The sequence below is a fragment of the Panthera leo genome, chromosome A1, assembly GCF_018350215.1.
Source record: "Panthera leo isolate Ple1 chromosome A1, P.leo_Ple1_pat1.1, whole genome shotgun sequence".
Classification (NCBI taxonomy): domain Eukaryota; kingdom Metazoa; phylum Chordata; class Mammalia; order Carnivora; family Felidae; genus Panthera; species Panthera leo.
Window position 1 is genome coordinate 195,423,209 of NC_056679.1, and position 23,827 is coordinate 195,447,035.

The 23,827-nt window shown below is 52.2% G+C and overlaps 1 protein-coding gene across 3 annotated transcripts in view; it reads left to right on the plus strand.

The window, feature by feature from the left end:
* Positions 1-424: 424 nt before the first annotated feature.
* Positions 425-23,827, plus strand: part of ANXA6 (annexin A6) — a 48,673-nt gene continuing 25,270 nt past the window's right edge. For 2 of the 3 annotated variants that reach the window (XM_042948813.1, XM_042948833.1), the window contains exons 1-10: positions 425-562; positions 10,874-10,917; positions 16,060-16,150; positions 16,852-16,946; positions 17,494-17,607; positions 18,665-18,755; positions 19,691-19,770; positions 21,855-21,911; positions 22,599-22,692; positions 23,123-23,218. In XM_042948813.1, the coding sequence (XP_042804747.1) occupies positions 10,900-10,917; positions 16,060-16,150; positions 16,852-16,946; positions 17,494-17,607; positions 18,665-18,755; positions 19,691-19,770; positions 21,855-21,911; positions 22,599-22,692; positions 23,123-23,218 (736 nt within the window). In that variant the 5' untranslated portion in view covers positions 425-562; positions 10,874-10,899. Of the gene's footprint in view, positions 563-681; positions 704-10,873; positions 10,918-16,059; positions 16,151-16,851; positions 16,947-17,493; positions 17,608-18,664; positions 18,756-19,690; positions 19,771-21,854; positions 21,912-22,598; positions 22,693-23,122; positions 23,219-23,827 lie in introns of those variants that run through there. The other variant, XM_042948823.1, reaches the window with a different exon arrangement.

Consider the following 23,827-nt stretch of genomic DNA (forward strand, 5'->3'; position numbering starts at 1 on the left):
AAGACCTGGACGTCTCTGGGCTCTCCTCCGAAAAGTGGGCAAGTAATGTCACGGGTATGATGGGGCTACTGACGAATGTAATCTGACCAGGCAGATAAAGTGCATGGCCTCTTTTTTGTCAAGTCTAAATGTTCGGTTTCTCAGCAAAGTTTTGGCAAGTAGTAGCAATTTGGGGGAGAAATGTCCAGCTCAGGGAATCGGAAGCCCTGACTTCTGGCCTTGAGTGGCCTTGGCCAAATCCCCCTACTTTCTCTAGGTCTTTGCGGGGGTCTGAGCACTGACGTAGGTTCTCCGGGCTGTGGGGCTGGGCCGCTCCGGGCTGGTGACATTCTAAGATTCCAAGAGCGAATGAACTTGGGGGGTGGGACTGGGGGAGAGGAGGCGGGGCGAGCCCGATTGGCCTTCGCGCGCCACGTGTCCTGCGGGGGAGCAGCCGCCCGCTGTCCTCCCGGCCCGCCCCGCGCTGCTGCTCCTGCTCGGCTAACGGGCTCCCACCCTGCGAGCTCCGCGTCGCGACCGCGCGTCCGTCTCCCAGTCCGCTACAGGAAGCCTCCGCCGCGCGGTGAGTGGATTGAGGCCGGAGAGGGGATCGCTTCGAGGGATTCCCCTTCCTGAGGGCTGCAGGGACGCGGGGACGAGCAATAAACGCCCAGTCATTGCTGACCTGTGCCTCCCGCGAGGCTCCTGGGAGGGGTGCGCGCAGGCAGGTGGAGGGCGCGGGCAGGTGGGGAGCGGCGGCGGGGCGGGAACGCGAGGGCGCGGTAACCCGGGAGGGTCGCGGGCTGAACGTGCCTGGGGGAACGCAGTGGAGCAAATTTAGAGCCGCGAGCGTAGAAGCAGAGGCGAAGGCGCTCTGGCTGGGGGAGGGGAGAGCAGGAGGGGAAAGGAGGGGAGGAGAGGGGCGGGCGAACCGACCTGCAGCGGGTGTGGTCCAGGGGCTGGGGGCAACCCGGCAGACGCAGAGCCGGCTGCTGGCCGCGCTTTGAGAGGGGGCGGGGGCTGGAGAGACTTAGAAGATCTAGGGTTGGGGACAGCTGGACGGGGATCTAAGGACCCGCAGGGAAGGGTGTGGCTGAGGCCAAACGGAGACTGAGGCTGCAGGAAGAGTCATATCGTCCAGCCGCTGGTGCAGCGGTTTGTGGGTGTTGTTGGAAAGAAGGCTCTGTGTGCAGACCGATGGGGGGGGGGGGCGGCTGGCTTGTTCACACCCCAGGGACCCGCCCGTCCCCTTTGGATCACCGCTGGCATAAAGGAGACTCAGAGCTGGGCTCTAAGGACGGAGGCCCCACCCTTCTTTCTCCTCTCCGGAAGCCCATTTTAGGCCTAACCAAAGCTCTTGGGGCTTCAGATAACTCCCAAAATACCCGCATGGGACTGAAATACCCTGAATCCAATCCCAGCTTCACCATCAACTTTCAGTGTGACCTTGAATCCGTAGCTTTCCCTCTCTGAGCCTCACGTTTCTTTTCCAAGTCGAGAGCTGATAAACTCAGACCCTCTTGGTGGAAATGATGGGTATCGTTAAAATTGATTTATTTGTCAGCTGCAAGGAATGATTGCAAGTTTGGGAAGTCTTGATTACAGGCTTGGGAAGCCTGGGCGACCCTTGTAAGCCCTGCAAGGGGAAGGGGGTGGGGGGGGGGGCTTTTGCTAAGAGAATCCAGCCTTTGCTTCCTCCCTCCCCTTCCTTTTCTCTAAACCCCCTTGGGTCTTCCTGACAATTCCAAATTTGGCCATATGGCTCCCGGGTTGGTGAAAGGACTCTGGTTTCCTCCTTCTGCTCTTTTCCCTCACTTCCCCCGCCCCACCCAAAGCACACCTTAAATTGCTAGCGCACTGACCCAGGAGGGATATCCTGTCCTGCTTGGCCCTTCCAGGTGAATGATCCATCCAGCTGCAGCTCCTGCAGACCTTGCCCTTCCAGCTGGCAGGCCTGTGCCATGCAGAGGGCACTGGCCTGGGAGTCATGGAAAGCAGGGTTACAGTTCCAGGTGCTGGAGGGGTCCTTGGGCAAGGCCCTTCCCTCTCTGGGGCTTAGTTAACCATCCGTAGCAAAGGCTGCTTGACTGGCTGTCGCTTCCAGCGCTGGTGTTCTAGGATTCAACTGTTCTAGGACTTAGGATTCTGGGAGTTGGGTGGGGCCAGGGAGGGAGGCATAGGCCTGCATCCCCCTCTGCAGCTGTGACAGTCACTCATCCATCTTTCCTTGCCTTCCACCCTTTGTTCCCAAGGCACTGGCTGCTCAGATTCAGAAAATATTTGCGGTTTCTGAGTAAGGGCCATAGCTCTTGCTGGGGCAGAATGTGGACACCAGTGTGCAAAGGAGGGGGGCTGTCCTTTGGAAGTGCGGAACCTTGCCTATTGGAGCTGACCCCTGGGACGGGGCGGGGGAGTTCTGCAGTGTTGGGAAGCTGCCAGCCTCTGGAGCATCTGCAGTGCAGCACCCAGCAGGAGCCTTGGGCCACCAGGCTCCAGCCTCGGCCCCAGCCTCTGAGTAGCTGGGGCCCTGGGCACATCTACCCTTCTGGGCGTTAGTTCCTTCCTCTGTAGAGGGGTAAGAGATGTGTCCAGGGCATCCAGCTGGTAGAATGGGTGCAGGCTGCATGACTCCTCATGTTGTATTATTCTAGGATTTTCTGGGGAGGCCCAGTGGTATCACTTAGCCTCACCCCACCCAGCTTCTCCAAGATACTTCCTGGGTGGGGACAAAGTGCAGGATGTGGTCTGTACCCTGATTTCTGAGCATGCAAGTCCGGGTCTTGTCCTCACACCCGCCCTCCCTGCACCTCCACAATGGAGGAGACGGAGTCTTTGGGAAGGGAGGACTGTTATGCTTATAAATTTCTTGGCTAGGCATCCAGCCACTGCATTTCCTTTCCTCCTGGGATTGAGAAGCTCCCACAGAGACTGGCTAGGGAGAAATGACTGTCTTTGGGTTCTTTGAGCTTCAGATTGCCCTCCTGTAAAATGAGGAGGAGGTTGATACCCTCCTGAGATTATAAGACAGCAGCTGTGAGAGCGCCTTGTAAACTGCAGAGTGCTGTGCCCAGAGAAGCAAGTGCTACCGTTGTCATCTCAGAAGGGTGTGGTGCTTGAGAAGTCAGGTGACCTGAGCCTCAGGTTCCTCATCTGTAAAACGGGTGTCCTGGTGCATCTGAAATAATAATAAAATCGTAACCTGCATTGTTTATTGAACCCTTCCAACTTGTCAGGCTCTGGCCGAAGCCTTGATATATTACATGCTGTTACCATGCCTATTTTGCAGACGTGGGAAGTCAGCCCTCAGAAGTTTAGGGAAGAAATAATACTAACGTCTAACGTTGTGTTTCCTGTGTGGCAGGGCCACTTCGAGGCTCTAGATGTGTCTTCTTTCTGTCCTCGCCAGCACTCCTCTGAGCTGGGCACTCTTTTTATCCTGTTTTGCATATGAGGCTAAGTACTTACCCAAGGCCAAACAGCTCCCAAAGTGCAGGTCAGGCTTCACTGTCAGGCAATGGGGCTCCAGCGTCTGTCCCATTAGACACTACACATTGCTGTCTCTCACAAAAGTGACCTGAACTGGGGTTCAAACCCAGGCCCATCCAATTCTAAACCTGGGGCAGCCCGAGGATCTCCTGGGGACTTGCCCAACCCTGAGATCAAGGGTTCTGGGTCAGGAGAGGGAGAGACACTGCTCTCTAAGAAACCCGAGTGCCTCCAGCTGGGGGGGTGTGCCCAGGCACAAGGCCAGGAATGGCATTTCCCCTGGCTTCATCAAAGGCTTGCTCCCCGAGGACTGTGGGGCTGATCCTGGTGTCTTCCTGTAGGCTGGGGGAGGAGCCATCAGGAAAAGGGGAAGGGAAGGATATCGATTTTATAGGCCAGGGGCCTCTGAAGTCGGGTGCACACATCCTGGGGGGCGCGAAGATGATTTTCTGGGGTACAGGAAGAGACAGGCCTCTTCTTACATATGCCTTTAATCTCATGCTTACAAAATATATTTTTATCGTGATGAATGCTCAATTTTTTGTTGTTGTTGTTGTTGTTTGTTACTGGTGGTATATGAGACCAAAACAATTGAGGATTACTGCACTAGATTGCCAGCTTTGTATGGGTGGGAGACTCATCGGTCTCAGTTTTTATTCTACCCCCATCTCCAGCCAATGGACAAGCTCAGTAAATATTTTTTTGAAAAATGAGCCCCTGCTTCATCACTAGTTTTCTTAGTGACATTGGGCAAATTATACTTAACCCCTCAAGTTATTTCCTCTCCTGGCTATATAATGAGGAATTAAGCACAGTTTGAAAACCACTAGCCTGGATGTCCTCTTATTGTATGATTTTTTACCCCCAACGGGGTCACTAAGAAAGTATTAAAACAGCTCAATGTATTTCACCCAACAATCCTTATGAGTCATACCCTATGCTAAGGGGTACAGCAAAGAAGCAGGAACAGTCATTTTTAAGAAACAGTAAAATCGTGGGGCGCCTGGGTGGCTCAGTCGGTTAAGCGTCCGACTTCGGCTCAGGTCACGATCTCGCGGTATGTGAGTTCGAGCCCCGTGTCGGGCTCTGTGCTGACTGCTCAGAGCCTGGAGCCTGTTTCAGATTCTGTGTCTCCCTCTCTCTCTGACCCTCCCCCGTTCGTGCTCTCTCTCTGTCTCAAAAATAAATAAACGTTAAAAAAATTAAAAAAAAAAAAAAAGAAAGAAACAGTAAAATCGTGATTCAAAAGATATAAAAATGATCATGTGCCAAGATTTTATTCTACTAACTTACTAATGACTGGACAGGCAGATGTTAAAACCAGCTTGAAAGAGAATCAGTAGACACTTTTTTTAAAAGGAATTTTCAAATGGAGGCAAACTGGTTTTTCCGGCAGAAGGAGAGGGGAATTAATTGGACCTTTATCAGATAGAATAGTATGAGGGTGTCTGTAAGAATTATTTTATATTACCACCATTTACCTACAAATTACTGAGCTGTAAAATAACTCAAAGACAGACTGGAATCAGATAACCCGGAGGGTTTGAGGTAGATTTTTTTCCTAGAATACCTTGGAGGAAAGCAACCTCCCTCTATTTGAGGAGTGGTAAATCCAAATGGTTGACCCAAGCCAGTCTAATATAGGTGATTTCTGAGTACTATGGGGGGTTCAGAGGCAAGAGAAATCCCTCCTGGCTTCCTGGAAGAGTTGGAAGAATCACCTAGAAAAGTTTTTAAAAATTACCAAAGCCTACGCCTCACCCCAGAAACCAATGAGTCAGAATCTCTAGGCATTGACCTTACACTTTGGTAAATTGGAAAAACTCCCCAGGTGGCATTAATGAAGCCAGAATTGAAAAGCACTGGTTTTGATGCTAGAAGGCTGGATAGAAAATGCTGGTAGAAGGGGTTGTGTGGGCTTAGTGGGGAAGGAGTGTGGTGGTGGGTGAAGGAGAGAGAGGGGAAGACAAATCAGGAAGGATGTCATGAGCCTTGGATGCTGAGCTAAGATGGCCTGCATTGAAAGGGGTCCCTGGGGACAAGTGGGCAAGGAGTGACCTGGCCCAAGTTAGAGTCCCCAGGCCCTAGGGGCACAGAGGTCTGGCTGAGTGTTTGTGTGACCTTCCAAGTTATTTTTTGATTATTCTCACATTTACTTCCCCCACACACCTGGTTTTACCCCCTACGCTCAGCGTTGCCACCCTCCCTGAAAGCGCTCTGTCTTCCTCCAAAGTAGGCAAGACATCTTTGGAGAACAGAAATGCTTTTTTCTTATGCTGGTGTTTCTGTTCAGTCTGACATCTCCTGTCCCCTCTATCTGCTTTATTCCCTTGAAGTCCAGACTCTTGATTGTGCACATCTATCAGCCTGAACCCCTAACATGCATCTTATAACTGTATATATGTGGCACAAATGCAACAGAAAAGGACAAGGTAAAAAAAAATTGAGAAAGTTGTAGTTTTTGTCCTGTACCCCAATGGCTTGAAGTGTACCCCACTTTGGAGACCACTGCTCTGCAACGGTGACCTTGATAACAGAAGCCAAATGTGTAGTAATTACACTTACTACACATTTAATGTGTTCCTGGCCATGCTGAGTATTTTACCCACCTTAGTTTATAGAATTTTCACCAAAAACCGTAGGATATTAGCATTTCCCAGATGCAGAAACTGAGTCAGAGAGAAATGACAGAACTTGCCATAGGTCATGAGCTAGGAATTTTCTGGAATGTCTGGAGTTTTTTCCCCTTTATAAATGTTGGTTTATTTATTTATTTATTTATTTTAATGTTTATTTTTGAGAGAAAGAGGCAAAGTGTGAGCCAGAGAGGAGCAGAGAGAGAGAGGGAGATGTAGAAACCAAAGCAGGCTCCAGGCTCTGAGCTGTCAGCACAGAGCCCAACACGGGGTTTGCACTCAGGAACCCGTGACCTGAGCCGAAGTCAGACGCTTAGCCGACTGAGCCACCCAGGTGCCCCTGATGTGTCTGGATTTGAACTCAGGCCATGCCTGCAAAGCCTGCATTCTTGATTACGATGCCACTCTGCTTCTACTGTAAATGTTTGGTTTTATCATAATAAAAGCTACCATTTATTAAGACTTTATTCTGTAATAGGCACTGTGCTTAGGGCTCTTCATCTGCTATTTCATTTATTTACCAGTACTTGGAGATAACTTTTACGTGCATTCTGCAGATATGGAAATTGAGATTCAGTTAAGGTAGTTTACCTAAATCACACACTGGGGGTGGAGCTGTGACTCCCAGCGAGGTCCTACCTGAAAGCCCATGCCTCTTGCATGATTTGGCAAGACCCTTCCCCTGTCCAGCTTGTGGTTTCCCAGGTCTTGCACTTGGGCAGTGGTAAGCCATAAGTCCTGCCAGCTCTGGTGTGTTCTCTACCCTAGAGCATTCCTCCTGGAATCAGTCTGGAGCTCCCAAAGGGGAAGGAAGGAAACTTGATGGCTTGCAGGCTAAAGGACTAAGGCAGGGGGGTAGCCAGAGTAGCAAAAAGCCACTGGGAGACTCTACCCTTGAATAGATTTAAAAAAAAAAAAAAAAATTGGGGGGATGCCTGGGTGGCTCAGTCGGTTAAGTGTCCGACTTTGGCTCAGGTCATGATCTCATGGTCTATGAGCTCAAGCCCAGCATCGGCCTCTGTGCTCACAGACCAGAGCCTGGAGCCTACTTTAGATTCTGTGTCTCCCTCTCTCTGCCCCTCCCCAGCTTTTGCTCTGTGTCTCTCAATAATTATTTAATTATTAAATAATAACTAATAATATTTATATTATATAATCACATAATTATTATCAGATAATATTTAATAATTAAATAATAATTAAAATAATTATTTTTTGAGAGAGAGAGAGGCATGCACCCACATAGCAGGGGAGGGGCAGAGAGAGAGGGAGGGAGAGAATCCCAAGCAAGCTCTGCAGTCAGCACAGAGCCTGACACAGGGCTCGACCTCACAAACTGTGAGATCACGACCTGAGCTGAAATCAAAAGTCTGATGTTTAACCGACTGAGCCACCCAGGTGCCCACCGCTCGCCCCCCACCCTTGAATGGATTTCTGGAATGATCAGTCATCATGAGCCCTGTTGCATATCCAGGTCAGAAGAGGTTCAGGGTTCCTGGGAGGAGAGAGGCACAGGTCTAGAATGGCCATACCTGCCAGTCTTGTGAAGCTATTTCAACCAGGATGATAAGACTAGCATATTGGGTAGGGGGGAGGCTTAGGGATAGAGAAGAATCCTGTGACCTGGGAGAGAAGCCCCTGAGACTAATATTCTAGATTTTGCTATGAAAATTCATGGTTGAAATCTATAAAAGCCTCTCTCAGCCATTCTGGATTTTCCCAAAGAGAGAGTGATATTATCCCCATTTTACAGATGAAGAAACTGAGGTCCAGAACGGGAACCTGGCTTGTCTGAGGTTACAGACAGATTGAGAATCAGACCTAGGTCTTTTTCTTGGGCCTCTCCTAATATCCCATTGCAGCCAGGGCCCACAGTGGTGTAAGGGCTTATGACCTGGGGCTTGGAGGCACAGATATTGGCCATTGTCTGGGCCTTGGCAAGTTACTTACCCTCCCTGAAATGCCTTTACCTCATCTAGAAAATGAGGGGCCTGAAGTAGTGGATGGTTAAGAGCCCTCTGGGATTCTGAAATATTGTATATAACACATTCATTCAACCAATTTGAGAGGTACAGTCTGGGTTGCTCTGGGAGGGGTCAGAGACCCCTGTAAAGCCAAGATAGATGGCGCCTCTGATTAGCACCAGGGCTTCCCTAAGCCCACAGAGGAGGGGCTGTTGGAGATTCAAACCCCTCCCCACCCCACAAATGGCCGTCTCAACCTCTAGTTCTGGAATAAGTTTGCTTTTTGTGTAGACACAAGACGAGCACTCACATGAAGCACACACAGACTGCTCTCTGAGCTGAGGACATTTTCCCAAAGACTTGGAGGCCCTAAGCCGTCTCTCCTTGGAAAGGGCTCTCGTCCAGATGGGCCTGGGCTACAGCCAGCAGCTGAAGTTTCCAGCAACAAGGCCAAAGGAAAATGCTTCCAGACTGGAGGTGCAGGTGACAGGCCTTAGCCCTGCCTGCCTCAGCGGACTTCCCAGGCCTCTTTCTGTCCATTTCGATGCTGGCCTTGGGGATCCCTCACCCCCTGCCCACACCATGCCCCAGGCCTGGGAAACCCCTGAGCTGGCTCCCCCGCCAGGCCCTGGGGTAGACTTGGGCCCTCCTCCCCTGGTGGGGGGTGGGGGAGTTTCCATTTCCTGGTGAGAGTTGCATGTTTGTACAGAGGGGCCCCTGGTTGTCAGGGAAACAGCAGGGTTTCCTCAAGCTCTGCTGGGGTTGCAGACAGATCTCTGTCCTCTGCTGTTCACTCCCAGCCCCTCCTCCTGTCTGTCTGCTGACTGCAGTGTGGGGGACTCATGATCAGGCACTGGGGACACAGGCAAACACGACAAAGCCCCGTCAGAACTTCCCACCAGTGCAGTGAGTACCTGGCCTCCTGTGCTCTGCCCTTGACTTCAATTAAAATGTCTCCTCCTCCAACAGTCCTGCAAGGGAGCAAAGGGAAAGCCCCAGTTTTGTACTTGAGATGACATTGAACTCAGAGATGAGCAATATGCTGAAGGGCACGTAGCTAATAAGTGACAATCCAGTTCTGTCCACCTGACTCCAAAACCTGTGTTCTCTCTACCGTGTCACACTGTCTCTAGTGCCCCAAGATGAGAGCAGGATTATGGACTGAGGTCAAGGGCTGACTTCCCCTAAGTGTTTTTTTTTTTTTTGGGGGGGGGGGGGTGGGTTTCTTTTCTTTTGGTGGTGGTGGGCTACATGGAGAACGGGAAAGCACTGAGCTAAAATGCCACCCTGGTTTCCGCTCTTCTAGTTCTGCTCCTTGTAGGAGCTGATCGAGGTTCTTATTCTTACTTTTAAAAAGTAACACACAGGGGCGCCTGGGTGGCTCAGTCGGTTGAGCATCTGACTTCAGCTCGGGTCATGATCTCCTGGTTCAGGAATTCGAGCCCCGCGTCGGGCTCTGTGCTGACAGCTCAGAGCCTGGAGCCTGCTTCGGATTCTTTGACTCCCTCTCTCTCTCTGCCCCTCCCCTGCTCACCCTCTGTCTCTTTCTCAAAAGTAAATAACTATAAAAAAATCTTCAAAAGTAATACACAGACATCGTTTAAAAAGACCCAGTCGTACGGTCCTGACTGAAACGGAACGTACCGGCCCTTCCTTCTCCTCTTGTCCCCGGAAAATTGCTTCACTTCCATCCCTGCCTTCCTGTTGAGAGTGCCCATTAGCCTGCCCCGCCCCTGTTCTTCCCATTTCCAAACCAGTTACAGCCCTTTTTTCATTTCTTTTTTAGGTAAGACATTTTTGTTCCTTATTTCTTCACTCTAGACGCTGTCTCCTACACCCCCTTTGATCAGATCATGTGTCCCATTTGTCCTATCAGCGAAAAGTCCTCAGTGCTGGTCCCCTGCCTCCACTCCCTGCTGCCACATTAGCCACAGTGGGTCCATTGACCACACTGCCCCCAGGGATCGGCATGGTTCTTGCGATCCTCTGATCACTCAGCCTAGGCTTGTACCCCGTGTCACTCTCTCCTGACCAAGTATTATCTTTTCTTCTTACTTTTTGCCATATGCATGTTATTCTTCCCCATTATGGAGTAAGCCACAGAAAAGCAGGGCTTTAAAAATCTCTTTTACGGATTGCTGTGTCATCAGTGCCTAGAGCAGTGCCTAATCAGAGTAGACGCTAAAGAAATGCTCACTGACTTCCACAGGAACGACAGCCCTTCAGATATTTGCAACAGGTGGCCCAGAGCCCTTTGAGCACTCTCATCTGTAGAACGTTAAGCCCTGGCCTCTGGAACCATTCTTGGTGACTTAGACATAGAACATGCGTGGTGCAGGTAGCACGGACTCTGGAGTCTGGACTTTGTTGCATTCATCTTTAAGCTGTGTGACTTTGGGTAAATGGTGCAACCTCCCTGACTCCCCTATCCTCCACTTCTTCCCCTGTGGAAAGGGAGAATCTGGTGCTGGGAAGGATCGCTGTGAGGGTTAAGTGGGATACCTGGGCAGGTGCCCTGCACCGCCTGGGGGAGTCGTGCGGGTCGGTGGTCGCTCCCTGTCTCCTTCTGGGCTCCAAGTCTCTTTCCCATCCTGGTGTGAGTATCTGGACACAGGCTAGTCTGTTCATTGTCTTCTGAAAAAGGCATCTGGCCCTGAAGCAGGCCGGGGGGTAATTTAACCAAAAGGGCTGGAGGCAGCTGGAAAACAGTAGGGGGAGCCTGCCTTCCCTTGGGAGGAAAGATGGGTGAGGAAATTGGGGGAAAGAATGGAGGGGACCAGATCTCACGGGTCTCTTTCTTCTCCACAGCGTTATCTGCTGCAAAACCTGATACCATGGCCAAACCAGCACAGGTAAGGAGCCTTTCCCCTCCTGAAGCCTGTGCTCTGCCTTTCCTGGGCTTCTAGAGTCACGAGGCCCACTCTGCAGATCCCTGGTACCTTCATCTAGAAAGGAGCAGGGGAGGTTCTCAGGCTTTGCTTGCTCCTGTTACAGATCACATCCTTTTTAGTTGCAAGTGACCAATGACAGCATATAACATCCTAATCAGATGTATATTGGCTTATATGACTGAAAAGCCCAGGGCTTCAGGTTGGGCTGGTTCCAGGGACCCAAATGATATTGTCAGGATTCTGCCTCTGTGAACTAGAGTTCCTCTGCATGGCGTCATTCTTGGGCGGCTCTTCCCTGATTTGGTGCTCTAGACACCAGCTGTCCTAGGCTTCCATTCTGCTTCCTGGGCAGCCTGGAGGAAACAGCCTAATTTATTCCCAGGGATTCCAGGAAAAGTCCTAGGTTTGGCTCTCATTGGCTGGGACAATGGTAACTTGGATTCAGAGGGTAGAGTTGGTCCTACCTGAACTACATGGCTTAAGTGGTTCCCCAGGGAGATGGCTACTGGGTAGGCAAAAGCATTAGAGGGTTCTCTCTGCTCTGGAGATGGAAGTGTCCCTTGTCAACGTGCACCTGGGATATCCTGGCTTGGGAGACCCCAGTTTCTCATGCTGCATGACCACTTTGCTGGGCAGTAGAAGCTAAGGCGTGGTGGAGCTTTTACTCCTGGACGTGGCCAGGATTGGGTTCCGTCCTTGGGCAGAGCTACGTGTCATTCTGTGCCACGGTTCACCTGAGAGTGACCCTTGTTGGCTAGCCTTAGAGAAGGAAATAGGGCCACTGCAATGATGATGACCAGGAAGGGAGAATAAAACCAAGGGGGCACCTAGGGCACCTGGGGGGCTCAGCAGGTTAAGCACCTGACTCTTGATTTTGGCTCAGGTCATGATCTCACAGTTTGTGAGTTCGAGCCCTGTGTCCGGCTCTACACTGACAGTGCGGAGCCTGCTTGGGATGCTCTCTCTCCCTCTGTCTCTGCCCCTGCCCCACTCAAACACACACGTGGGCGCTCTCTCTCAAAATAAATAAATGAAAACATTTAAAAAACACCCACAGGGGACACCTGACTTGGCCCCTTTTGCTCCTCACTTCAATCACAGAGCTGCTGGCCATAGACCTAATACAGGAGCTGTGTGATCTTGGGGGAGTTCTGACTCTCCCTGGGCCTCCCAGCAAACAAGGGCCTTAAGGGTACCTATTCTTAAGGATATCTTCACCATTTTTGAAGAGCACAGTGTCTCATGTGATACAGGATCCATACTCAAAAAAGTCCTAGCTGTGACCTCCCTATCAGCCTCTGAGGAGTGCACTTGCACAAGTGGTCTCTCTGACCAGGAAGAGAAAGTGTTAGTGGTTATGGGCAGAGGTCCAAGGCATAGCTTGCTGTTCCCCATTTCCCACATGTAGTCATGCCGGAGCTGTTTCTTGGGAGGCATTCAAACTGCAGGGTTCTGCATGACCCAAGTGGACAGCGCAGATCCTGGGAGGTCAGAGGGGCCAGGACCTAGGGCACGGAACTTTGGAATCCTGTTCCAGTGCTGCCAGGCCACGCTTCTGCCTGGCTGACCTGTGGTTTCTTGTTGCCATGGACCAGGGGGCAGTAGACAGTCTGCAAGCAAGAGTCAATGGGTGGCAGAGGCTTAGAGGTCCCTCATCCCGTGAGATGAGCTGTTATCCCCCATTCATGGCACTCATGCTCTAGTGGAGGCATAAAGGAGCTCTGTGGGCACGTAGGTTGGGGAAACTCGGAAAGGTGCCTGGAGAGCGCTACTGGGTAGGAGCAAGGGGGCTGATGTGCTCCAGAGGGAGGGGACAGTGGAACAGAAGGCCAGAGAGAAGTTGATGTAGGGTGTGCAGAGCAGCAAAAGTAATTTGGCACGCTTGGGGTGCAAGGGTTTGGGGAGGGAGAAGGTTGCCGAAGACAGTACCAGAAGGTCTGAGAAACCCTGCGCACACGTGCACAGAACCAGCCGCTCACTCTTATCTGGTCCAGATCACCCCCAGTGTTAATTGTGCTATTCTCCCAGTGTTTCCTTCTAGAAGTGGTAAACTTGAGGCCCAAAGATGTGAAGAAATAGCGTGGTGTCAGAAAGGCCCCGGATGCATGGCTCTGTGGCATCCATTTCACAAGGATGTTCTGGGTTTGAACTCGATGATGGGGGATGAGAACACTGAGGGCGGGGCAAAAGGGGCAGGTGCCGGTACCTGGAACTCTAGCAGCTGCAGAGATGAGGCCTGGGTCAGGTCTGGTCAAGGCTGCTCTGAGGTGGAGTCCTGGCCGGGCAGCCATCTCTCCAGGTGACATCAGCTCTGCTCCCGAGAGGCCTCAGGCTCCTACTCTAGCAGCAGTTGGGGTGGGTCCCGAGACCTCAGAGCCCCAGGGTCCAGGCTGCTCACCAGCTGGCATCAGGACCTGCTGAATATTTCAGGGTGGAAAGTCCCTTCTCTGTTCTCCCCTCCCCTTGGCCATGGGTGCTGGAGGCCAGGAACCTGTCTGCACGAGGAGTGACAGGCCATCTGGGTGAGGTGGAGAAGAGGGGACAGGTACACAGATGGCACCTAGAGATGCAGAATTCTTCAGGTTGGCGTGAGGATGACCAATGGTGGGAAACCAGGCCTGGGTGATTTGAAGGACTGTCTCCTGCTTCTAAATGGGACCAATGCTAGGGCCCCCCATCATGTCCCCCTCTTCTAGTGGCTGTGATCCTGACGGACCCTCCTGGGATAACTAAACTGGCCACTGTCCCCTGGAAGAGTTTATTTCCTTGTGCAAAGACATACATGGGAAATTGGCCTTGCTCCTCACCAAGCCTGTCTTGAAGGGAACATTTTGATCGAGCTTCCTGTCCGTCATTAGATGTCCCTTCCCCCAAGACATCCCTTCCCCCATGATGGCAGTGCCTCATCTTTCGTTTGCAGCCCTGTCCTCAACACCGCACAGGGTAGAGGTGCAGGAACAGCAACAGGGGAGAGGGTCCTCGGCTTGCTGCCGCGACCCATGCCCTGCCACCTTCTCCTCTTCTTCTTCCTGGCACCTTGGAGTCCCATGGTCTTGGCGACTTTGGGTGTCTGCACTGAGCGCTGAAGAACCTGGGCCGCCTCCCTGAATGTTCTTGCTTGCCCTTGTGCCTGGGACTTTTCCATGCTGTTTCCGGTGCCAAGCCTTCCCCCTCTCTGCTTTTCCCGTCCCCCGCCCCCAATCCTTGGGGCCGCTCTGTCACTCCTCCTTTAGGGCTCATTTTAGAACTCACCTCCAGGAAGTCTTCTTGGATTTGCTCAGAATATATTCACAGTCATTCATCCATCCTCATGCCTATCCATCCAGGAAACAGATATTCAGTGAGTACTTAGTTGTGCCAGGCTCTGTGCTAGGTGCTGGGAATGCTCAGTGAGCAAAACACACACTGCTAGGGCTTTCTCAAGGGACTGTGTCTTTTCTGGTCCCAGGATTTGGCGTGTGTTACTAACTCTCCTTCTCTGCCCAGGGGTGTGATCAGGTTGCAGGGGATTCACGGGTGGCAGGAAGAAGGCCGTGTCCCTTTTCTGGTCACCGGCCCCGTCAGAACTTTAAATAGCAACCCTGCGCCCACGCATGCATACCTCAGAGGGGCAGCATCTGCAAACAAACCAAGGGGGCGTCCACACAGCTGACCAGGTCCTTCAGTGTGAGCCCTGGGGGTGCAGGAGGCTGTCAGAGGCTCATTTTTGCCTTTGCTTCTTACTCCTTTTTTTTTTTTTAATTAAAAGTTTTTTAACATTTATTTATTTTTGAGAGTGGGGGAGGGGCAGAGAGAGTATCTGAAGCAGGCTCAGCGCTGTGATCATGGAGCCCGAGGCAGGGCTCAAACCCATGAACCCTGAGATCATGACCTGAGCCAAAATTAAGTCAGTCTCTTCACCAGCTGAGCCACCCAGGCGCCCCTGCTTCTTATTCCATTAAGGCATGGTGTTTGTGCACCCTTAACCCTTGCACAAAGCCTTTCCTGATTCCCTCCCTTAGCTGGAACCGGCCTCCACTGTCTTCCCAAATTACTGTGCCTCTGTCCTAGGGTATTTATTACGAGCTCTGTGCTGATTTGTGTGCATGTCTCTCTTCTGGGTCCGAAGCTCATGAAAGACAGGGTCAGGTGTTCTTTCTCCCCGAATCTTCAGCCCTTAACGTTGGCCCCGGCCCAGGCTTAAGTGCCCTGTCACCATGCCGTGTGCTCAGTGCCTTGGGCTGTGGCATCCCCAGCTCTCCCAGTTCTCGGCCACTCTCCTGGCCCCATACTTCTCTGGGGCCATGTAGCTGACCCACATCTGACTTCTCTGGGGCCATGTAGCTGACCCACATCTGACTTCTCTGTGAACCAGCCCATTGTGCATTCAAGTTCGATGTCTAAGATCCTCTGGCTCTGCCTCTCCTCCCTTTCACCCCAAGGACCCAGCCAGCTTGTCCTCAGATGCCAGTTGCCAGCTCAGCTTACTGGGCCCAGAAGGGCGGCACCTTGTCTTGGCATCAATTCTGAGGGTGGCTCTGGGCTTCCCTTGGGCCACGACCTCCCCCTCAGAAGCTGGCAGCCGCAAGGTTTCTAGAACTGGAGAGCAGAGGGGAACAGACCAGAGATCTGGGGTCTGTGGGATCCCCGGCAAGAGGCTTTCCTTCTTTGGGCTTGGTTTGTTTTCGTGATAACAGATCATCTTAAATGCTCCCACGAGTTGGAAACACATGAGTGAAGGCAAAAGGGCCTTATAAACTGTAAAGTGCCGTAAAAATAGGCAGAGCTCTCGTTACTCTTGTAGGGATCATCTCTACCCCTTGCACTCAGCCTGGCTTTTCTCCCTCCTGGGTTCTGGGAAGGTTATGCAGTACTGTGGGCTCAACGGAGCCACCCTCCCATGGGGAAATGGCACTGTCCTTGGGGACAGGCTGTGGCAGGAGGTGTAGGGAGAGTCGTCCCTACCCTTGCCCAGGATTTCTGTGGCCAGCGCTTAATTTCAGAGGAAGGGAACTCAGCCTAGACTCTGACTGTGCCCGGGCTTGAGAGTGTGACCTGAGGTTGGGGCTGGGAACTCAAGGTCAGCAGTTTATGTTCCTTTCTCTCTCCTTTCTGTCTCCACAGGGCACCAAGTACCGGGGCTCCATTCATGACTTCCCAGACTTTGACCCCAGCCGGGATGCCGAGGCTCTCTACACGGCCATGAAGGGCTTTGGTGGGTGCTCAGCTACCAGCAGGGGAGCCCTAGGAAGGGGAGCTTGGGGACGTTCCCACATGTGGGCACAGCCCACGCCCCTGCTGGGGGCAAGGGGGCCAGTGAAATGTTGAGATGTGCTCACTGATTCTTTTGTCTCCTCTTTGTATTATTCTTCATAATTTTATAATGAACTATTCCAGACCAACCAAAAGGTCTAAATAATAGAAGCTTCACCCACCAGCCTGCCACCCACCTTGAGGAATTGCATTTGCTTCCTCGTAGAGTTGAAACCTCCTTGATAGGTCCACTCCTGAAGCATCACTCCTGCCTTTCCTCTTGGGGGTAACCACTACCCTGAACTTGGTGCTGGTTATTCTCTTTTATTTTTCTCGTTGTTGAAGGAACCCTGTCTTGTGTGTTAGGATACCTGGGTTTTTCTAAGCCAGGTCTCACTGTAAAAGCTTGGATGAGACCTTGTTCCTCTCTGGACCTCAGTTTCATTATGGGTCTGATGAGGGGGCTGGATCACAGGTCCTCCGAGCTCAGAGACTGTGGGTGCTGTGATCCTTCTCAGTAGGGGCTTGACGGGTCCCCATAGATCCTCCCCCACCCATACCACTGCCTCATGAAGGCTGGTCCTGAAGACTGCAGGGAGTAGCCCTGGTGGGCTTCCTGGAGGCAGGTTGGGGTAGGGTAACAGGTGCCCTTCTGTCTTCCAGGCAGTGACAAGGAGGCCATATTGGAGCTAATTACTTCTCGGAGCAACAGGCAGAGGCAAGAGATCTGCCAGAGCTACAAGTCCCTCTATGGCAAGGTAACCATGGCAACTGGAGGGCAGGTGGGGTGGGGCTGGGGAGCTGACTTCATTTGCCTGTGTGTTCATTCAGGGTCTTTCCTCTTTTATTCCAGCTCAGCCTCTGTGCTGACCGTTCTGCCTTCCTTTCTCTTCAGCCACAGATACATCTCCAACACTTGCTACATGCTTAGGCACTGTGCTCGGTGTTAGGGCTACACAGGGGAAGGAGACCTGTGAGGTGTCAGCCCTGTGGACTCACAGATAGTGGGAGACACACCCAGTAAACAAGTAAACAGACAATGCTGGGGAAGAGACACGGTGCCATGGACTTGAATCCTGCACCGCCATTTGCTAGCTGCATGATTTGGGGCAAATTACCCGACGTCTCTAAGCCCGTGTCTTAGGGTTGATGATAGCACACGCCTCCAAAAGTGACAATTCCATGCGCTTACGCAGCCTGGTGCCTTACAGAGTAGGTGCTCATTAAATGTGATTCTTATCATAAGTGCTCCTCCCCTTCCTCCTCCGTCTCGTCCTCCCTCCCTTCCCCTGACCCTCAACGCAGGACCTCATTGCTGACTTGAAGTATGAGCTGACGGGGAAGTTTGAACGACTGATTGTGGGTCTCATGAGGCCGCTTGCCTATTGCGATGCCAAAGAAATTAAAGATGCCGTCTCGGTAAGAAGCGTGGGTCTGTGTATGTGTGTTGCAGGCGGGGGTGTGATTAGTGGGAAGATTCTGGTCCCTGCAGCACGTACTCCATGAGCCCTGTACCCGCCAGCAGGGTGCCCTGCTGCAGGAGACAGCTTGCTCAAACCCCATCCCAGACGGGCGCCACAGTCTCCTCCAGATGGACAGAGTGGGACAGATGTCGGTGGGAGGCAGACCTCGTCAGGCGGGCCCTTGGCCCGGGCCCCAACCCAGCAGCTGTAAGCTGTAAGCCCCGAAGAAGCAGGATACAGGGACCTGAAGACAAATTATGCTCAATACCCAAAGGCCAGGAGAATACTAAAGGAGGTCAGGAGGGCAGGCCCAGGGTGACTTGAGGGGGCGCCACAGAAAATGGGAGATCAAGGTGTGCCCAGAAGCCTGGGGAGGATTTGGTTGATTGGAGTGAGAAGGTCCTTCCGGGCCGGGTAAGAAACGTCAGGAGCGGTGGCGGAGGTGTGTTCAGGATGGGAGGGGCAGCTCGGTCTGGTCGAAGGAGCGGGTAGCCCCCCAGCAAGCAGGGAAGGATCAAAGCCCTTAAGTGTACCTGGCACTTTACAGTGTGTAAAGCGCTGTCATCTTTGCCTCGGATGAGCAATCCAGCATGAACGCACTTCATATGTTGGTAAGTTCAGGATGTGAGAGATGGCCTTCGATGTCCTGAGGAGTTTGGCAGAGCACCTGGCGTCTTTTCCATTTTACAGATGGGAAAACCGAGGCCCAGAAAGACAGTTTCTTAATGAGAGGTCACAAAGCAAGCTGCTGGCAGAGGCAGGACTAGAATCTATGTCTTTTGATGCTCAGGGCAGCAAGCGGCTCCAGTCTGGTGACCAAGAGCTATGGTAGGACCACCCTGACATTCCCTGCTGGGAACGTCATAGCTCTGGCCACTCCAGGAACCCAGCCCCATGGCTGGTGGTGGCCTCCCATCCCAGCCCTGGCGCCTGTGTCCCTTCTCTTCTCCCGAGGCATCGGCACTGACGAGAAGTGCCCAGCCCCGACGCCTGTGTCCCTTCTCTTCTCCCAGGGCATCGGCACTGACGAGAAGTGCCTCATTGAGATCTTGGCTTCTCGGACCAATGAGCAGATCCACCAGCTGGTGGCAGCATACAAAGATGGTGAGATGGGCCGAAGGGGCCGTTCAGCACTTTCAGATAGGCAGTGAGGGTAACTGCAAGGGTGGGGCCCTAGGACTCTCCATCCACCTGCTTTCCTCCTTCCCTCTGATCTGTCCATCATCTCACCCACTCATAAATAGCTGCCCTGTGCAGCACTGTTCTAGGTTCTCAGGATATGGTGGGAGGGCAAAACCCATGTCATCCTTGCCCCCTAGAACTTGCAGACTAACAAGGTGAAAAGGGATACAGACGAGACGCAGGTAAACACGGTGATGACACATTGTGGTTAAGTGGTATGAAGGAAACAAACGAGGTAACAAGAATCACACTTTAATTGGGGAGGACCTGCTCCAGGCAAGTGGTCAGGGAAAGCGTGTCTTGGGAGGAAATGAGAAAGAAGGAACCTGTTGTGGAAGGAGTGGGGAGAAGATCCTGCAGGCAAAGGGAATAGCAAGTCCAAAGGCCCTGGGGCAGAATTAATTCTGGTAGTCGGTGTGAGGCCAGAAGGGTCGAGAGCAGGACAGGGTCACATGGGGCCTTACAGGCCAAGAGGAGGCAGTGTTTTATTCCAAGATTGGTGGGAAGCAGGGGAGCTCATGATCAGAGAGGGCTTCAAGAGTCACCCTGGTTGCTGTGGATTGGAGGGCGATGGGAGCAGAAGCAGGAGGGAACAGTTAGAAGGCCGTAGCCACCGTCCAGGTGAGCAGCCATGGTACCCTGGGTAGATGGCACAGGTGGGGATAAGGGAAGTGGGCAGATTCCATCTCAGTGTGTCAGGGTCAGTACAAAGCACTGTGAAAGATACATCCTGGGTCTTTCCATGGCCATCATGGAGACTGGGTTTTGGGATTTGTAACAAATATCTGATCATGTTGGATAATGGATCCCTGAGGTCTCATGGGGATGGGACTAGAACTTGTGTTCCTTCCCTGCAGCCTACGAGCGAGACCTGGAGGCTGACATCATTGGCGACACCTCTGGCCACTTCCAGAAGATGCTCGTGGTCCTGCTCCAGGTTGGTCTACGTTGGGGCCCTCCCTGGAGCTCTCTACCAGAGTGCGGGCAGAGGGCTGTGGGCACCTTCTGCCTGTTGCCCCAGACAGGGTGGTCTGTGAGGGGCTCCTCGGTGGCTCCTCAGGTATAAAGTCCTCGTAAGCTGTGGCCGCTCCCTCCCCCAGCTTCCCTTTTATCCTCAAATTTGAGATGGGTTCTCTCTGGCTCATGTGGGTATAGAATCTGAGCATCCAGGGGACTGCTCTGTTGTCCTCGGTTTGAGGAAGCGAGAAGACGACCCGCATTTCTCTGTCTCACATCCCTTCTCTTTTGTGCCCAGGAATATTCTCTCCTATGGCCTTCCTCTCCCCACCCTCTCTCTCGCCCCTCCCACTCCCCTCCAGGCCTCTCTCCTGCCATTGTTTTCCCAGCCGTGTTTGACACGGCTGGCACGTCCCTGTGTCGCCAGCAGAGATGTGGCATTTCTGGGGCTGCCTGCATTGCATCTCCCACAGCCAACCCCCGCCACCCCTGCCTCCCACCCACGAGTACTTAAAAAGGGACCATGAAGAGGCTGCAGACGGTGTCCACTGCCCACTTCAATCTGCCAAGTTTTTTTTTTCTGTTGGTTTTCCCATACAATGTGTTTAAAAAAATTTTTTTAAATGTTTATTCATTTTGAGAGAGAGTGGGGAGAGGCAGAGAGAGAGGGAGACACAGAATCCAAAGCAGGTTGCAGGCTCTCAGCTGTCAGCACAGAGCCCGATGCGGGGCTCAAACTCACGGACTGTGAGATCATGACCTGAGCTGAAGTCGGACACTCAACCGACTGGGCCACCCAGGCGCCCCCACAATGTGTTTTTTTTTTAAAAAAATGCTTTGAGTTAGTTGCTAACATTTAAAAATAGGGAGCTTTTGCTCAAAAGCCAGATTTCTACATTCTTTTGAATAACTGAAAGTTCTGGCAACAGCAGGCTTGTGTTCTCTGTGACGGCAGGGGGCTAGAAAACATGTCCCGCTCCACTGCCCCACCTTCACCTGCCCGGCTGCCCGGAAGTCTCTGTGACCACAGGCTCTGTGGGGACAGATATTGAGAAGTTTGAAGCCCAGCTCCAAGGACCAAACTTTTAGGAAGTTTTATATAGAAATTCAGCCACTTCTTTGTTTCTTTCACCTCGTCCCTTCCCGTAACACATTCTACCACGGCTGCCACCAGGCTTTTTCTCCGTTGCCATAGCAATCCGTATCCCATATGAAGCAGCTGGGGAACGGTCAGGAACCTCAGGAGTAGGAAAGTGTGACCTTTGCCCCCATGTTCAAAGCCACTTGTTCTGGAGAGGAGAGCTCCAACTCCTCCCCAGCATCTAACAGCCAGTGGGCAGTGTCGCGGCATGGATTGTAAATGTGGGTGCTCTGTCTTCTTAAGCTCAGTCCCCAAGAGAAGCAAGGGCTTTGGGATCCTGAGATGCACGATCCAGGGGGGAAGAGGAGTTAAGCAGTAGGTCTGACCTGTGCCCACGTAACTAAGATGTCCAGTAAGGCTGGGCCCTGTCCCCTGGGAGTATTGTCCTTTTTTCGGATGGGACACAGAGCGTGGGCAGAGCAGCAGAAGCACCAGTAGGATTTGGTGCCTTCACTGCTTGTGAGCTCGGATCTCAGGGTCCAAATCTCAGATCCTCACTGGTGAGTTCTTTGGGTTAAGTTATGGGAGCCCTCAGTAGAATGCAGACGTGCAGACTCTTTACCCCTGCAGTATCATTGTTGGAGGGCATCGTGAGCCATACCGGGACTTGTGTGGGGTCCTGTTCTCAGTACAGGCCCTTGCTTGCTCCGGGATGGGACACCTGGAGGGACCTTGGTCATTGCCCAGACTCTCCTCTTCCATCCCAGCTCTGAGGATAAAGGGAAAAGCCAGTGGGCGGGACCCTACGATTCCCTTTCACCGAGTAGGTGCTTTGGCTTTGATGTAGTGGCAGCTGTAAGTTACTGCTCCAGGACACTTCTGGGCCACCACCCTCCCTGTTTCCACCCCTGGCATCCAGGCCTTCCCCTCCCTGCCACCCCTGCTCTGGTATTTGAACCTCATGTCCCCGTGTCTCTGCCCAGGGAACCAGGGAGGCGGACGATGTGGTGAGCGAGGATTTGGTGCAACAGGATGTCCAGGTAAACCAGCACCAAGGGAGGCACAGCAAGGGAGCCCCGAGAGAGGGGAGGTTGGGGATCCGGGGAAGGGTCCCAGGTGAAGCAATGTGCATGAAACACCAGAAATAACCAGTTCATGGCCAGCATTTTTACAGCACGCTGTTGAAGAAAGGATTTATTATCTTTCAAAGGCACACAATGTATACAAAATTGGTGAGATATATTTTGGAGCTTTTGTCATTCATTCATTCATTTGTTCAGTTAATTAATATTTATTGAACACCTACTATGTGTCAGACACTCGGCCAAGCACTGGGGAATCACTAGTGAACAAAATCAGATAGTGTTGGGAGAGACAGGCATACACCTTCTCTATGGATATATCATTACATATATATCATTATAATATACAGTGGAGCAAAGCTATAGAGAAGCAGAAAACTGTAGGAGCCTAGAAGTGGGAAGGAGGGGAGGAAAGAGAACTCTGCTTTGGGGACATCAGGAAGTACTTTGAGAACAAATGGGACATTTACTCTGGGCCTTGAAGGTTGAGTAGGAGTTTCCCCAGAAAGAGAAGAAGGTATACAGGTGTATGCAAAGGTCCTGAGGCTACCAATTACTGGTATGATCAGGGATCCAGCAGCAGTTGATTGGCTTGGCCAGGGAGTTCTCTCCTCTTTCAATGAAGTCCTTCTTCTTTCCTTTCAGGACCTGTACGAGGCAGGGGAACTGAAATGGGGAACAGATGAAGCCCAGTTCATTTATATTTTGGGAAATCGCAGCAAGCAGCATCTTCGTTTGGGTAAGTTCCAGAGAAGAAAGACCTACAGCTGGTCCCTTAGGGTTGTGCCTGGAATTCCATTCTTTTTTCCTTTTCTCCTAATAGAGCACAATAGCTACTTCATCTACAACTCAAGTACTAGTCCCAGTTTTATTAGATGGTGGTCTGTATAGTCCCTCAGCAAAGTCCTTAACAGGACGCTCAACCTTTCCTTCTGAGTACCAATCCTGTCCTCATGCTGGAGTGAAGTATATGTAGTCTCACCTCATACACAGCATGAGTGCACAGTGGCTGGTGGTGTGCCAGGCCTCCTGCCAGCTAGCTCCTCAAATACCAGCCCTACCTTCATGTTGGGCACTCTAGTCCTGGCCACAGCGCCCTCCCCTCCTGAGGTCTTGGGTTCTTCTCAGTGTTATGGGAAACTCTCAACATCCTTGTCTCTCTGACTCAGTGTTTGATGAGTATCTAAAGACCACGGGGAAGCCGATTGAAGCCAGCATCCGAGGGGAGCTGTCCGGGGACTTTGAGAAGCTGATGCTGGCTGTGGGTACGTCCTGACCTTGCATTCCTAGGGGCTTTGCTGGATTCTGGGATTCTGGCCCAGGAACAGGGTGCCAAGAATGAAAAAGGGGGGTTATGCGGTATGGAGGCAGGAAGGAGAAAGTCGGATGGGCGATGGATTCTGAAGGCTGGCCAGAGCACATGGAGGCAGGGAGGGGAGCCTCAGGCCCGGACTTCCTGCCACTCCGTCCCCCGGTGTGTGTGGTAGGGCGAGAGAGAGCGCTGAGCCTGGGGAAATAACCAGCGGGAGAGCGGACTTGCGTAGAACATATACGGTGTGCTGGGCGCTGCACTGAGTGTTTAATCTTGAAGAAAGACCCAGGAGTGGGCATTATCTCCATTTCACAAATGAGGAAACCACATCTCACGGAGGCTGTGTCACTTGCCAGAGAGTGGTTTTGTAATGACTTGGGGGGTACTCTGAGCATGGGGCGTGCCAGGAGCTGACTAGCTGGTGGTGGAGTCAGGGTTCAAACCCAGGGGCTTCTCCCAAATCTGCCGTTGACTTGGAGCAAGTCACTGTCCTCTCTGGGTGTCAGTGTCCTCATCTGATAAATGGGGGCAGGGAGGATGGACTGCCTGACCCAGAGGCCCT